The sequence below is a fragment of the Podarcis pityusensis genome (genome assembly GCF_964106645.2).
Source record: "Podarcis pityusensis genome assembly, chromosome: 12".
NCBI lineage: Eukaryota > Metazoa > Chordata > Lepidosauria > Squamata > Lacertidae > Podarcis > Podarcis pityusensis.
The window spans coordinates 42,116,887-42,130,172 of NC_138037.1; the positions used below are offsets into that span (position 1 = coordinate 42,116,887).

The 13,286-nt window shown below is 43.3% G+C and overlaps 1 protein-coding gene across 12 annotated transcripts in view; it reads left to right on the forward strand.

Moving 5' to 3' along the window:
• The window catches only part of RARB (retinoic acid receptor beta), a 352,738-nt gene that overhangs the window by 306,832 nt on the left and 32,620 nt on the right, over positions 1-13,286 (forward strand). For all 12 annotated transcript variants that reach the window (XM_080974915.1, XM_080974916.1, XM_080974924.1 and 9 more), the window contains one exon: positions 2,959-3,100. In XM_080974915.1, coding sequence (XP_080831041.1) covers positions 2,959-3,100 — 142 coding nt within the window. The remainder of the gene's footprint in view (positions 1-2,958; positions 3,101-13,286) is intronic.

Consider the following 13,286-nt stretch of genomic DNA (forward strand, 5'->3'; position numbering starts at 1 on the left):
CTCGCCATGGGATGCGACCTTTATTCTTTCGTGCTAAACTATATGTTTGATTTTGTTTGTTACAATTTATCTTATAAAAGGGAATCTTTTATTATTTTCAATACATAAGATATAAATACAAAGAAAAGCAAATTTTAAAATATCAGAAATGACAGAGGGGACCACATATCCATTTCCTTAATTTGTCAACAAAATCAGAAGCTGTGAGGAGCCACCCATTAGTGGAAACATTTAAAAAGTCCATGTTTCCTCCAAAGGGCCCTAGAGGTTTGTTGTATTCGTAAAAATGATAAAGTCCCACCACACAGTATAAAAATGCTTTGGATCTTCTAAGTCTTTGGAAACCTTTATACAGTATTGTGGGTCACCTTTTCTGCAGTTGCCAGTTCCGTACACAGGAATATTTGCATGGAAGTAATTTTGTTGATTTAAACCAAAGGGACAAATGCATGTCTCCCTCTGTTGTTCATGAATTTGCAACCACGGGGAACAGGAAGACATCAGTACTCACCTATCCAACCTCTTCCTGTAAGTGAGAGGGGCCTTCTCATTTTCCTTCTTGAGCAATTGTAATTGAGCAATTGTAATTAAATTAAATTAAAAGGGTTGCCTGGGTCTCGTAGCCTAAGAGGGCAACTGTTGAACAGGTGACCTATAAATGCAAGTCAAATGGGTCGAGTATCCCTTCTTGTAATGATTATATAGTGGGTTTTGTTCCCCCGTGTTCTGTGGATAGGGTGGCTCATTTCTTTTTTAAATGTTTTCTTGCCCGACTTCCCTATAATATCAGCAACAGCACGGACTTAGTTCCAAATATCCCCTTTGCACAAGCTGGAGGCTCTTCCATTCATGCAAGTTGGGTGTCTCCGATTACCATTAATTATCTACCCCCACCCACAGCTGCAGCCCCCATATTTGTACTGCACACCTTTCTGGAGGGTCCTCCAGCTCTCAGCAGCATCTTTTATAGGGCTTCAGTGGGAAGGAGGAGACAAAAACCTCAAATGGTTCGTGGAATTCAAGCCATGGTATTTGTTCAGAAGGACTAAATCCTCAGTTCAGACACAGATGAGCAAGAAGAAATTATTTTATCATATAACTGAAATATACTCGGAGTCGAGAATGGATTTCATGCTCTTTATTCAGCTCATAGTGGTGAGGAGGAATGGAAGTACCCCCAGAATGTTTGCTTTATATACATTATTTACACAATGGGCCCCACGTGATTGGCTAATTCCGGGATTCTCCTGTAGGCCTAATCAGGTTGCGGATTCACTTCCCCCTGGAGCTGGATTGGGTGGCTTCTGTGGACCAATCAGACTGCTGCGTTCTGAATCCTATTGTTCTAGGACCAATCAGACTGCTGCAAAATTGGATCCTATTCAACTCAGTACATAACAATAACCTTTCAGAATTAAGAAAGACCTGAGAAGTCACATTTAATTTTATTTGATACCTTGCTATAGATTTATTGTGCGTGGTTTGAATCTTGCTTAGTTGTGAAACACTGAAAACAATCATTTTGAGATCCTTAAATGGCCAAACTAATTCCTAAAATGAGGAAGGTGCCAACACTGAAATGATGTTGTATTGTTTATGTCTTCCCCCAAAATGTGATCTCTTCCCCCTGCCTCCACTGCTTTGCACAACAGGTATTTCACTCTGAAATTTTTGCTGTGGGTTCAGAACTTGTCACATGGCTTCCATTCCTTAGTCCATAGCCATTGTGCTTTGGTTGAACTAACTGTCAGCTGCCTCTTCATCTTTGCTGTCATCAAATAGTTCCCCTTTCTGGTTTTAAAAATACGTGGTGTTATGAAAAGTAAAAGGCCACAGTGTGGCTCCATAATTTAAATACAGGCAGGCATCCTATTGCAGTTAACTGTCTTGCTTCGTTTGCCAGTCGAGAGAATCCATTGTTTACAAAGTTTATTGCTGAATTCAGAACTGGGTCTTTCTATTTCTTAAAACAATAAAATAAACTAACTAGGGTGTTATAACGTTAATGTTCTGCGATTGGCATATAAAACCTTGCAACCAGATTATCTCTGGGAATGTCTTTCCTTGTATACCTCTGCCCGGTCGCTTCGATCCTCAGGAGAGATGCTCTTAATAGAGTTGTACACTTGGAGGCTTCGTTTTATGTCCACTCAGACATGAGTGTATTGGCACCTTCCCTTTGGGATTTGCTCCCAATGAACATAAGGCAGGCACTTAAAGTATTAGCATTTCAGCACCCGGTTAAAACTCACCAGTTCTTCCAGGCTTTCTTTCAGGAGTGATTTGTTTTGGGCTTTTTACTTTGTACTTATGTATTTTGTACTTATTTCTGAGTGTGAATTTATTGTTTGTTTTCTTCTGTTCACCACCATGATATGTTTTTTTTTCTTCCTCTTTATGTTGCTGGTATCCAAATGTCTGCAAGCAAATAAACAAGATTTGCCCTGGTTCATACATTCAGCCAGGTGGCATTGAAATAACCTAGGACATGCTGCCGCCATGTGAATCAATGGCTGGTCACCTGGAGGCGTCAACAAAATGGAAATTCATGCAATGTACTTTTAGTTTAGCACTAATGCAGAGGTCCTGGGTTGCGCCACAAGCTATCTTCCTGATGGAGGGGGCGATTTTTGTTGTTCCTCTACTAAGCTCTTGCAGAATGCCCCCCCCCCCCGCAACACATTATATGAACCTTTCTTTTTTCCTTCTATTTTCTGAATCCTTGCTCTGTGTACTGGGCTACATTCCCCCTACTGGTAAATAGCATTGTTTATTTTTGATTAAACGGTATTTACCATGTTGTGAAGTCATCATATTAGATGCTGAATATTTCATAAAGCCTTGAAGGTTATCAAACCTAGTCATAGTGTTGCATGCATTTCAGTCACTTCGCAGAGTAACTTTCAACATGATGAGAGGTTTCATTTCATTCCTTTCTTTCCTTCTGCTTGATTGCAGGGTTTTTTCCGCAGGAGCATTCAGAAGAACATGGTTTATACATGTCACCGAGATAAGAACTGTGTTATTAATAAAGTCACTAGGAATCGCTGCCAGTACTGCAGACTACAGAAGTGCTTTGAAGTGGGAATGTCCAAAGAATGTGAGTTGCTTGTAGAAATTTTCTCATTTTACTTATCTATATCTATATATTTGGATTACAGTGGTGGTCATGGGGATGTGGCTTCCTAATCAGACATATTGGGGTCAGAAATTAGTGTGGATGCTACTTTGAATATCTCTTCCTTAAAAAAATGGAGGGAAAGGCCTTTTTAACATCATATAGCACATGTCTACATGGGGATTTGTCTAAACCACTGAGTCTCTTGGGCTTGTCGATCAGAATCCCCGCAATGGGGTGAGCTCCCGTTGCTCTGTCCCAGCTCCTTGCCAACTTAGCAGTTCAAAAGCACGCCAGTGCAAGTAGATAAATAGGTACTGCTGTGGCGGGAAGGTAAACGGCACTTCTGTGCGCTCTGGTTTCCGTCATAGTGTTCCGTTGCGCCAGAAGCGGCCACATGACCTGGAAAGCTGTCTGTGGACCAACGCTGGCTCCCTCGGCCTGAAAGCGAGATGAGCGCCACAACCCCATAGTCGCCTTTAACCGTCTAGGGGTCCTTTACCTTTTTTTTACCTTGCCAGAGCCCATAAATGGTTGAATCCCTGCAAAACTACACAGCTACTCTGTTCCCAATCCAAACAGCAGGATCATAGTAGGGCTGTGGGGACTGCTTCCTATACATCTAGCTTAGCACTTGCATTATGACCAAGCAGCCTGGTATATGTTTTTTTCTGTAGATGAGCTCGTAAGAAAAACATATTTCTTTGTGTGCACACACACACACAATTTGGAAGCTGAGTGTTACAGAGTGAAATATGTTGCTAATAAACATGCAGATTGAAGAGAAGCTTAAAAAGAGAGCTCTCAAATGATGAAATAACTGAGCCCATGCAAAATTAGAACAGAAGGAGGTGCCTGTTAGCAAAGACCAGTGAGCAAGCAGACGTGCGGAGTCAGAAGTAAAAATAAATACTGACGTACAAGTGTCAGGACAAAAGGTGGGATGGAGAGAGTCAGCGGTGCCAACTTAAATAAAATATTGGGGGGGGCAGGTAAGCCCCACCCTGCATAATTGATCACATGATGCTGTGTGCACACACCATTTGAATGGGAATGCCAATCAATTTTGTGAGGGCCCAGCCCCCCCAAATATTTTATTTTAGGGGCTCAAGCCCCCACGGCCCCTAGGAGTTGGCTCCTCTGGAGAGAGTCATGAAATGTTTGTCCAAATAACTTTGACAGTGCCATGGAATAAAGTTGAGAGAATACAGTGAGATGGCTTTTTCTTGCCCAAGTTCCATGCTGCGTGACATTACAGTAGTACCTGTAGATATGTACACAGCTAGCAGGGAATTTCTAACAGGAAATTCAGTGCCTACATGCCAAATGAATTAGAGCCAGAAAGGGGCCTCTGAGGTGGGAGGGGAGGAAAATTACATGATTTCCAAGATATGCACAAGTGCCAAAGTCCCCCCCCCCCAAAAAAAAATGCTTTAAAATTGTGGTGGGGTCCTCTGCCCAATGAAGATTGAGTATATACAATAACTTCTAAGAGCCATGAAATGTTGCACGTCAGATGGAGAAGAAAAACAGTGAATTGACGGACAGTGCGGAGCGACTTAAACATCCTGGCATAGTCTAACTGCAACCCTGAAAAAGAGCAGTCCTATTAGGGGCTGAAAGGGATGCGGGTGGCGCTGTGGGTTAAACCACAGAGCCTAGGACTTGCCAATCAGAAGGTCAGCGGATCGAATCCCCACAACGGGGTGAGTTCCCGTTGCTTGGTCCCTGCTCCTGCCAACGTCAAAGTGCAAGTAGATAAATAGGTACTGCTCCGGCGGGAAGGTATACGGCATTTACGTGCGCTGCGCTGGTTCGCCAGAAGCGGCTTAGTCCTGCTGGCCACATGACCCGGAAGCTGTACCCTGGCTCCCTCAGCCAGTAAAGCGAGATGAGCGTTGCAACCCCAGAGTCGGCCACGACTGGACCTAATGGTCAGGGGTCCCTTTACCTTTATTAGGGGCTGAGGACATGTTGCAGCCTTTCACAGCTTTGCTTGTGAATGTCAGAAAATGACATCAGAACATAAGAAAATCTCAGCTGGATCAAACCAAAGGCCCGTCTAGCCAGGTGTTCTTTTCTGAAAGTGGTCAGCCAGTTGCCCATCAGAAGCCCACAGGCAGGAGGACATGAGTGCAATAGTCCTTCAAGCCAACCTTTTATATACCTCACCAGTGGCACCCTGTATGACAGTAAAATTCAGTGCCCCACTTCTCATGCCACATTCTACAGCTTTGTTTTGGCGCCCCCTGCAGCTTGGCACCCAGTGTGACCACACCAATCGCACCCTACTAAAGCCACCTCTGACCTCATACTGGGTCAGATACAGAACATTTTGATCGTAAGGTGCATCGCAAGGTGCATGTTGTTAAGTTTATATTTTTTCTGTGCTTGAGCCTTAAGAGGTGAGATTTCTAACCGGGCTGTAATGTACACTGCTAAACTAATCTTAAGCATCTGTGTTTCTTCAATTGCCTGAAACTCCTCAGTTAGAATACAGCTCTGCAAACTTAGATGCGAAAGCAAAGCAGGTCTTCAACTCTTGTCCTGTGTTTACAAGCGCCAGAATCAGAAGGAATCTGAAAAGCAAGATGCCCAGAGTGTGTAACAAGATCTTCCATGCACCTGCATTGAAAAACAATGCTGTAGTAGAGGGAGGAATACAGCCGTTGCCTGTATAAATTACTTTTTGAACTCTAGCTGTCTCGTAGCAGAATTTTGGATGGTGGGTGTCAACTTGGAGTCCACATAAAATATTTAGTTGATAATTTTTCAGTTACAAGAGTTGGCAGGGAAGCAGAGTAATAAAAGTGCAGCCATTGATATCTTCTGGGTGCAAATAAGGGTAATGCAACGTTAGTATGAAACACAGTACGAGGTTACTGTGATGTTATTTTTGTTTATTCGTTTTTAATTTACTAAATTTAATTGGCTGCTTTTTTTACCAAGGCAACTCAAAGTGACTTGTGATATGTGATGATGATGATGATGATGATGATAATAATAATAATAATAATATTTTTACACCTATGCAAAAGAAAAGCAAATATCTAAAAGACAATCTTATTTTAAAAAGGCGGGATTAAAACATCCCACCCACTGAAGGAGTCCACAGATAAGATATTAAAAACATGAAAGTAATGCCTGCATGAGAAATTAGTCATTCGCAAAGTGTTCCTAAAACTAGCATTCCTGAATGAATTGAGTGGTATCAAACTTAGGTTTTACTCATAATAGACCCATTGAAATTAATGAATGTGACTTCAGTTCAATCCATGAATTTCAGTAGGCCTACTCTGTGTAAAACCTAGTTAAATACCGCCCACTTTTTTTGGTTATTCCCTTAGGAAAGCGTTTCGACAAAAGTCACTTCAGCTGTATGGCTGTGTGTGTGTGTGTGTGTGTGTGTGTGTGCCGTCTCCCTCCCCTTCCTGCCATTCTGTTCACAAAGTGCTTGATTGGCTGCAAGCACATTTCCCCGTACAACATGAGTGCCACAAACAAAGGACAAGAAGATGTTCCCAAGGCTCTGCAGGGAAACAAGCCTATGTTGCTGAACCAGCCCCCAATGGGCAAGTTAATCATGGTGGACAACGTTAATAGCAACCCAAATGCCTGCTCCTAAGGGCAGGGAATGAATGAACACCCAACCAGAGCTGTGTGAAGTTGTCTGCGTATCCATTACTGTTTGGGTTCTCTGTATGTTTTACGGAGAAGATACTCGCAGCCTTGCGGCCAGAGGCTGCCCTTTTAGTCGGTTTCAGTGGAAAGCAGCTGCGTCCGTAAAGCCTGTGCCCGCCTCCTCCCGCAGTCCCTGCCATGGATAGGAATTTAAAGGCATCCATGAGTATAACATGGTTGCGAAGAGCAGCAGATCCTGTTTCTTTCACTAACTAGCGGTTTACTTTCAAATAGGTAAATGATGAGCTGCAATTAATTCAGAGATTTGTAGCAGAATAATTATTCTCTTTGAACCTATCCAGGGATTTTATGGCCCTTTTTACTGTAGGGGTTTCTCCGCCCCCCCCCCATACTCTGCAGAGCTAATGAGCCAAGACTGATGGCAGATGCAGATTTGAATTTTTCTCTTTGGATTAGTGTCCAGTCCTCAAGTCCAGATTGAGGCAGGCGCTGTATTATGCTAGGAGAAAGGCAACCACGTTGCACCAGGACTGTACTTGTGTGCCTTCAGGTGGGATGGCCATAATTCAAAGGTTACAATAATAATAATAATAATAATTTATTATTTATATCCTGCCCATCTGGCTGAGTTTCCCCAGCCACTCTGGGCGGCTCCCATTCAAGTGTTAAAAACAATACAGCATTAAATATTAACAACTTCCCTGAACAGGGCTGCCTTCAGATGTCTTTTGAAGATAGGATAGCTTATTTCCTTCACATATGAAGGGAGGGTGTTTCTCAGGGTGGGCGCCACTACCGAGAAGGCCCTCTCTCTGGTTCCCTGTAACCTCACTTCTCGCAATGAGGGAACTGCCAGAAGGCCCTCGGCGCTGGATCTCAGTGTCCAGGCTGAACGATGGGGGTGGAGACGCTCTTTCAGGTATACAGGACCGAGGCTGTTTAGGGCTTTAAAGGTCAGCACCAACCCTTTGAATTGTGCTCGGAAACGTACTGGGAGCCAATGCAGATCTCTCAGGACCGGTGTTATGTGGTCCCGGCAGCCACTCCCAGACACCACTCTAGCTGCCGAATTCTGGATTAATAGCAGTTTCCGGGTCACCTTCAAAGGTAGCCCCACGTAGAGCGCATAGCAGTAGTCCAAGCGGGAGATAACTAGAGCATGCACCACTCTGATGAGACAGTCCACGGGCAGGTAGGGTCTTAGCCTGCGTACCAGGTGGAGCTGGTAGACAGCTGCCCTGGACAGAGAATTAACCTGCGCCTCCATGGACAGCTGTGAGTCCACAATGACTCCCAGGCTGTGCACCTGGTCCTTCAGGGGCACGGTTACCCCATTCAGGACCAGGGAATCCCCCACACCCGCCCGCCCCCTGTCCCCCCAAAACTGTACAGGTTAATAGATAAAAGCATGGTTTAGGCTAGGGCTGGGCGAGATCAACTTTTCAACATCTCGATGTTATGACCAGCCAAACATCGCAATGTTGAAAAGTGGAGGGAGGAACAAGCTGCATTGGCCTCGGCCCCCCAGGGTGAAACCACCACTCCAACCAGTGCCCGGCAAAGGGAGGAAGGAGGCAGCGGAGAAAGTAAGGCGCAGGCAAACCCCACCTGCGATGTACAGCTGGTTGAAGGCACCATTGCACTCTGGCCCTCAAATTGGTCCTGGATGTTGTATTGATACGTCAGCCAGGCCTAGTTTAGACCAAATTGAAGTATATCTGTGTATTCCCCCCCCTGCCCCGTGATTAAACATCTTTGCTCCTCTGAGGATAGTGTTTAATAACTCTCTGTAAGCAGGTAGCTTTATTTTTCTTACCTGCAAGACACTCTTTGTTTCTGTCTCTCTCTCTCTCTCTCTCTCTCTCTCTCTCTCTCTCTCTCTCTCATCTTCCCAGTTTCGCTTTGCCTTCCATCTGCCAGTTTTAAGGTTTCAAAGCAACGAAGCCAGTAAATTATTAATACCAAAATGAAACCCATGTTCTGCTGAGATGGTTATGTAATAGCAACAACGGCACCAAACTCATCTAATGATCTTTCCCTCCCATGCCATGTACAGCGAACTAATAGCTTGCAAGTTCATTTGCAACTCGTTTGGTTTCAGAAAAGCATTCTAGACAATTGAATAATCCTGCCGAAAGAAACAACCAAAGGGGTTTGAGCATCCTGCTCAGTTGCAGGGGTAGCTGCACCCCATGGGGTTTATTAATTTATTTTCTTGTATTTATATTCCACCTCCCCCCCCCCACATCGTAATGGGGCTCAATGTGGCATGCACACGATTTCCCAGGGACTGAGTGTACCCGGACCTGTTGAGCTTTCAAGAAAGGAAGGGTCACCACATGCCTTTCAGATCGTACTCTGGGAAGGAAAACATAACTCTGCTGTCCTCCACCTGATCACCCCATGCAGAAGAAGGTCCATAGATGTAGAAGAGGGCCATTTTCCACTGTGAATGGCAGGAAGTGTTGCAGTGCACTTGAAGCCGTAGGAGCACTGTAGGAGGGGCCTGTTAAGGGGCAAGAGGGCATTGCATACATCTGATGGGGTACCACTCTGATACATCTCTCTGCATATATATATATATATATATATATATATATATATATATATTTTAGGGGGTGGGAATGGTGGAAGGTTGAGCCCATTATGACAGCAACATAAACCCCACATTAAGGCTGCAATCCTGAACATGTTTACCAACAGTAAATCCTGTTGAACTCAATGGGGCTATGTTCAGAAGTGGGCAAGTGTAGAAAATGGTAATTTCCACCTCCTGCCGTGCCTTATGACTAGCATCTTTTCAGAATTGCTAAAGAATAAAGTTGGGGGGGGGGGGAGGAAACCCAGAGACAAATCTTAACGCTCAGGAAAACAGGATAGCAGATAGCAGAATCAAGAAGGAAGGAGCGATGTTTCTGAATTACTGCTGCGCAGTCCAGAGTGTGGGGAGCAGGGTGTTTGTCCTAGTGGAACATGGATCCACTCAAGTACTCTAGTGGAGCGACTACTTGAGGATTCTGAAAGAGGATGAAAAATATACGATTGCTACTGAGAGAAGGGGGTTAGGTTAGTTCTGGAATAGCTCCTTTCAGTTTTCCAGGCTTTGTGGGGCAGGGGAATGGAATTATTTTTAGTTTCTGACATTGATTTTTCATTTCCAACACACAACCGTGAGACCTATCGTAGCAGAAACATGAGCTTTAGCGCTTTTTAGTTGAATCATCCTACTGATGCCTCCCATTTTGTGTGTGCCTTTTCGTTTTCTTTGTTGGGGTAGAGTAACATAAGGGAGATGCAGCTAATAAGCTCGTACAAAGATTGATTACATGTCCTCAGCTGGAAGTTGCGCTAAGCCTTATTCTCTGAGGTATAACATCTGTGGTGAGCCTTTCACTGCTCTTCTTCTGCAGCATCCGTTTTTGACAAAATTATGCCCACTTCTTGTCTGGTTTGCTTTTCATTTGGAAATCCTTCTTTCCTTGCCAGCCATCCTGTATTTTGGTTAAGCTATATATTTTTAAGGAGCGGGCTAGTGCTGTCGTGCCTTTATTGCTGTTTTAATCTGTTTTTTTGTAGATCTTTTTATATATTGTAAGTGTTTACTTACTTTTTAAGGATTATCTTTTTTGTTTTTAGCTCCCCCCCCCCCAATTTTGCCTGTGTTTTTCTATTTTTATCTGTAAGCTACCTTGAGTTCTGGTCTGGGGAAAATGGGATATCATTAAATATAACCATCATCATCAGTTCCACTTCTATTACTATTAAATTCCAAGAATCGTTACACTAGCATCCCAGCTCTTGTTTTCTTCCAGGTCATATGTTGTTGCTTCAGTTTGACTAAGCAATAGGAAGGTCCACATTTAATATTTTTTATAGAAAGAGGTGCAGCTGAGTGCTTTGCAAGCAGACCTTTTCAGTGACACATGTTCTGGTTTCATTCAGAATGTGCTGGGTTACTGCAATGCGCTCTACATGGGGCTGCCTTTGGAGACTGTCTGGAAACATCAGCAAGAACACTTGTGGGTTCCTGATGACAGGACCACATTGCACAGATTCTGTACTGGTTACACGGGCTGCCAGTTTGTTTCTGGATGCAATTTAAAGGTTTGGTTTTGGTGTTTATAGCCCTAACTGGTTTGGGACCAGGTTATCTGAAGGCCTACCTGTGGCAATATGACCTGTTTTGAGGACCTGCTTTCTAGCTTATCAATGAGAAATGCCAGGAACAATTTTCACGGTGGTGGCCTTGTGTTCATGAAATTCCTTTCCTCCTAAGAAATGTGTATAGTTCCATAATTGTTGATTTTAGAGAACTGTTTAAGGCATTCTGGCTACACTACAGTGGTATCTCAGGTTAAGTACTTAATTCGTTCCGGAGGTCCGTTCTTAACCTGAAACTGTTCTTAACCTGAAGCACCACCTTAGCTAATGGGGCCTACTGCTGCCGCGCTGCCAGAGCATGATTTCTGTTCTCATCCTGAAGCAAAGTTCTTAACCCGAGGTACTGTTTCTGGGTTAGCGGAGTCTGTAATCTGAAGCGTATGTAACTTGAAGTATATGTAACCCGAGGTACCACTGTATTATTAATAGCTATGTATTGATTGCTACTGATAATTTTGAGGTATAATTTTAAATCTGATGGTTGGGGGATTTTCTACAGAATTTTGAACACCACCTTTTGAGGGCAATGTGCATTTATACATCTTACATAAATAAGTGATTGTGCTTATTTCGGGAACAGTATGGCGTACATATTTTTGTGGAGCGGATTATCGAAAGCTGCGATCTTGACGAGCCAGCTTACTGCGGTGGCTCTCTGCCATGTTTCAGCTCCTTTGGCTTCATGCCAAGATGCTAACCTTACGGCTTGGCTCTAAAAATAACATCCGATTGAAGTGTCTTCACTCTCTTGAACTGCGTTTTTTTAGATCTCATTTGGCAGTTCTTTCCTCTGAAATGTTCCGTATTTGATACAAAACCTGGGTATGTGTTGCTTAGGTGGAAACAAACAAAACAGGAAGTAGAATGCGAGCAGTGGAAAGGCAACTCTTAAAAATATCCGTTATAAGTGAATTATAATCCCTATATTTAGGATTTTAGAAGAATGGTCTATGTGTGTATATCCATGGCAATTAAATATCCATGGGTTCAGTATATCCATGAGTTCAGTGGGGCTTACTCCCAGGTACGTATGTATAGGATTGCAGTTTAAGTGCTGCAGGTAACAGGAGAAAACTTACAGGGATCTCTGCAGTGAAATGTTTTGGTCCTATTAACTAGAGGATCCCAAATTTTTGGATTAAGTACAAACCCTGTGTTTGATGTATCAATTACTCGGTTTGTGGTGCACTGCAAAACGTGAGTTTTCGCTGCAAAAAAACCTGCAAAACTTTGGCACAGGTTTGGAGGAGATTCCAGATTACGGGGTTCAAACTGTTATCTTATTTCTCCTCTTATCCCAGCTCTTTCCAGTGGAATCATTTGTGTGTGTTGCAGAAAAATAGCATAGGTTTTTTTTTTGTTTTTTTTTAAGATTTTCGTCCTAGTTCTAGTGAAAAGTCTATTAGTGAAGATTCTGAAACTGACTTTTAAAAGCTGTACTGTTCGGTCCTACAGGCAGTGCCAAAGGCTGGAAAATTGTTTTATTATCTCTAGGATTCTAGTTGTCCCAAATCTGTAACGGGTTGCCTATTGCAGGCACATTGCAGACTTGGCTTGGATATAGATCCACAATGAAGAGATTCTTTGCGTTTTCGAGACACATGCCTAAATTTGGGAGTTGGAGCTAAATGGGATTCCGCTTGTCCCCTGGCAGAAAGTGCAGCTGAATGCAAACATGCTTTTACTGTGGATTACAGGCTTGGCTAGTCATCTGACAGGCACTTTTAATGGCGTCAGGAAGACATGCAAAGAGAAGCACACTGACCTACTTTTCCCCTCTTTACTTCATTTCTTAACCACTGCTCCAAGCAAATAAAATGTTAATAGAAAAACTCGTTGGAAAACTCAATACAACTTCAAGGAGCTTCTCTGTAGTGCATGCTTCTTTTAAGAATTTGAGGTTTTCTCAGGGTAGTTCTGGAGTTCAAAGATAATCTGAACGCTTATATACTCTCTGGGGAAGTGAGCTGTGAGCTGCTTGCAGGACCATCTCTCTCCCCCCCCCCCTCAACTGCTTCAACAGCTTTAATGAGTGGAGTGATCTGCTTCAAGTTTTGCTAAATGATTTAGAGTGACTCTTCCTCAGGGATACCCTTTAGGAACCAATGATATATTAAGTGATCTAAATGTGTTTTTGTGGCGCTTTCAGTAAGTTGGGTCTTACTTTTCTCTCTATCCGCATTTGGTCTCCTATTTACCAAGGGGGGGAAATGAGACGGAGGGTTTTTCTGTTAGTCCTTCCTAGAGTAGACCTGTTCAAGTTAATTAACCAGGATTCCCTGTTAATACCTGAATGGATTCGGACTTTTTAGCTGAGCTTGTCTCCAAAGGAGCAGGGCAAGTAAAATAAGAAACATATGAACTC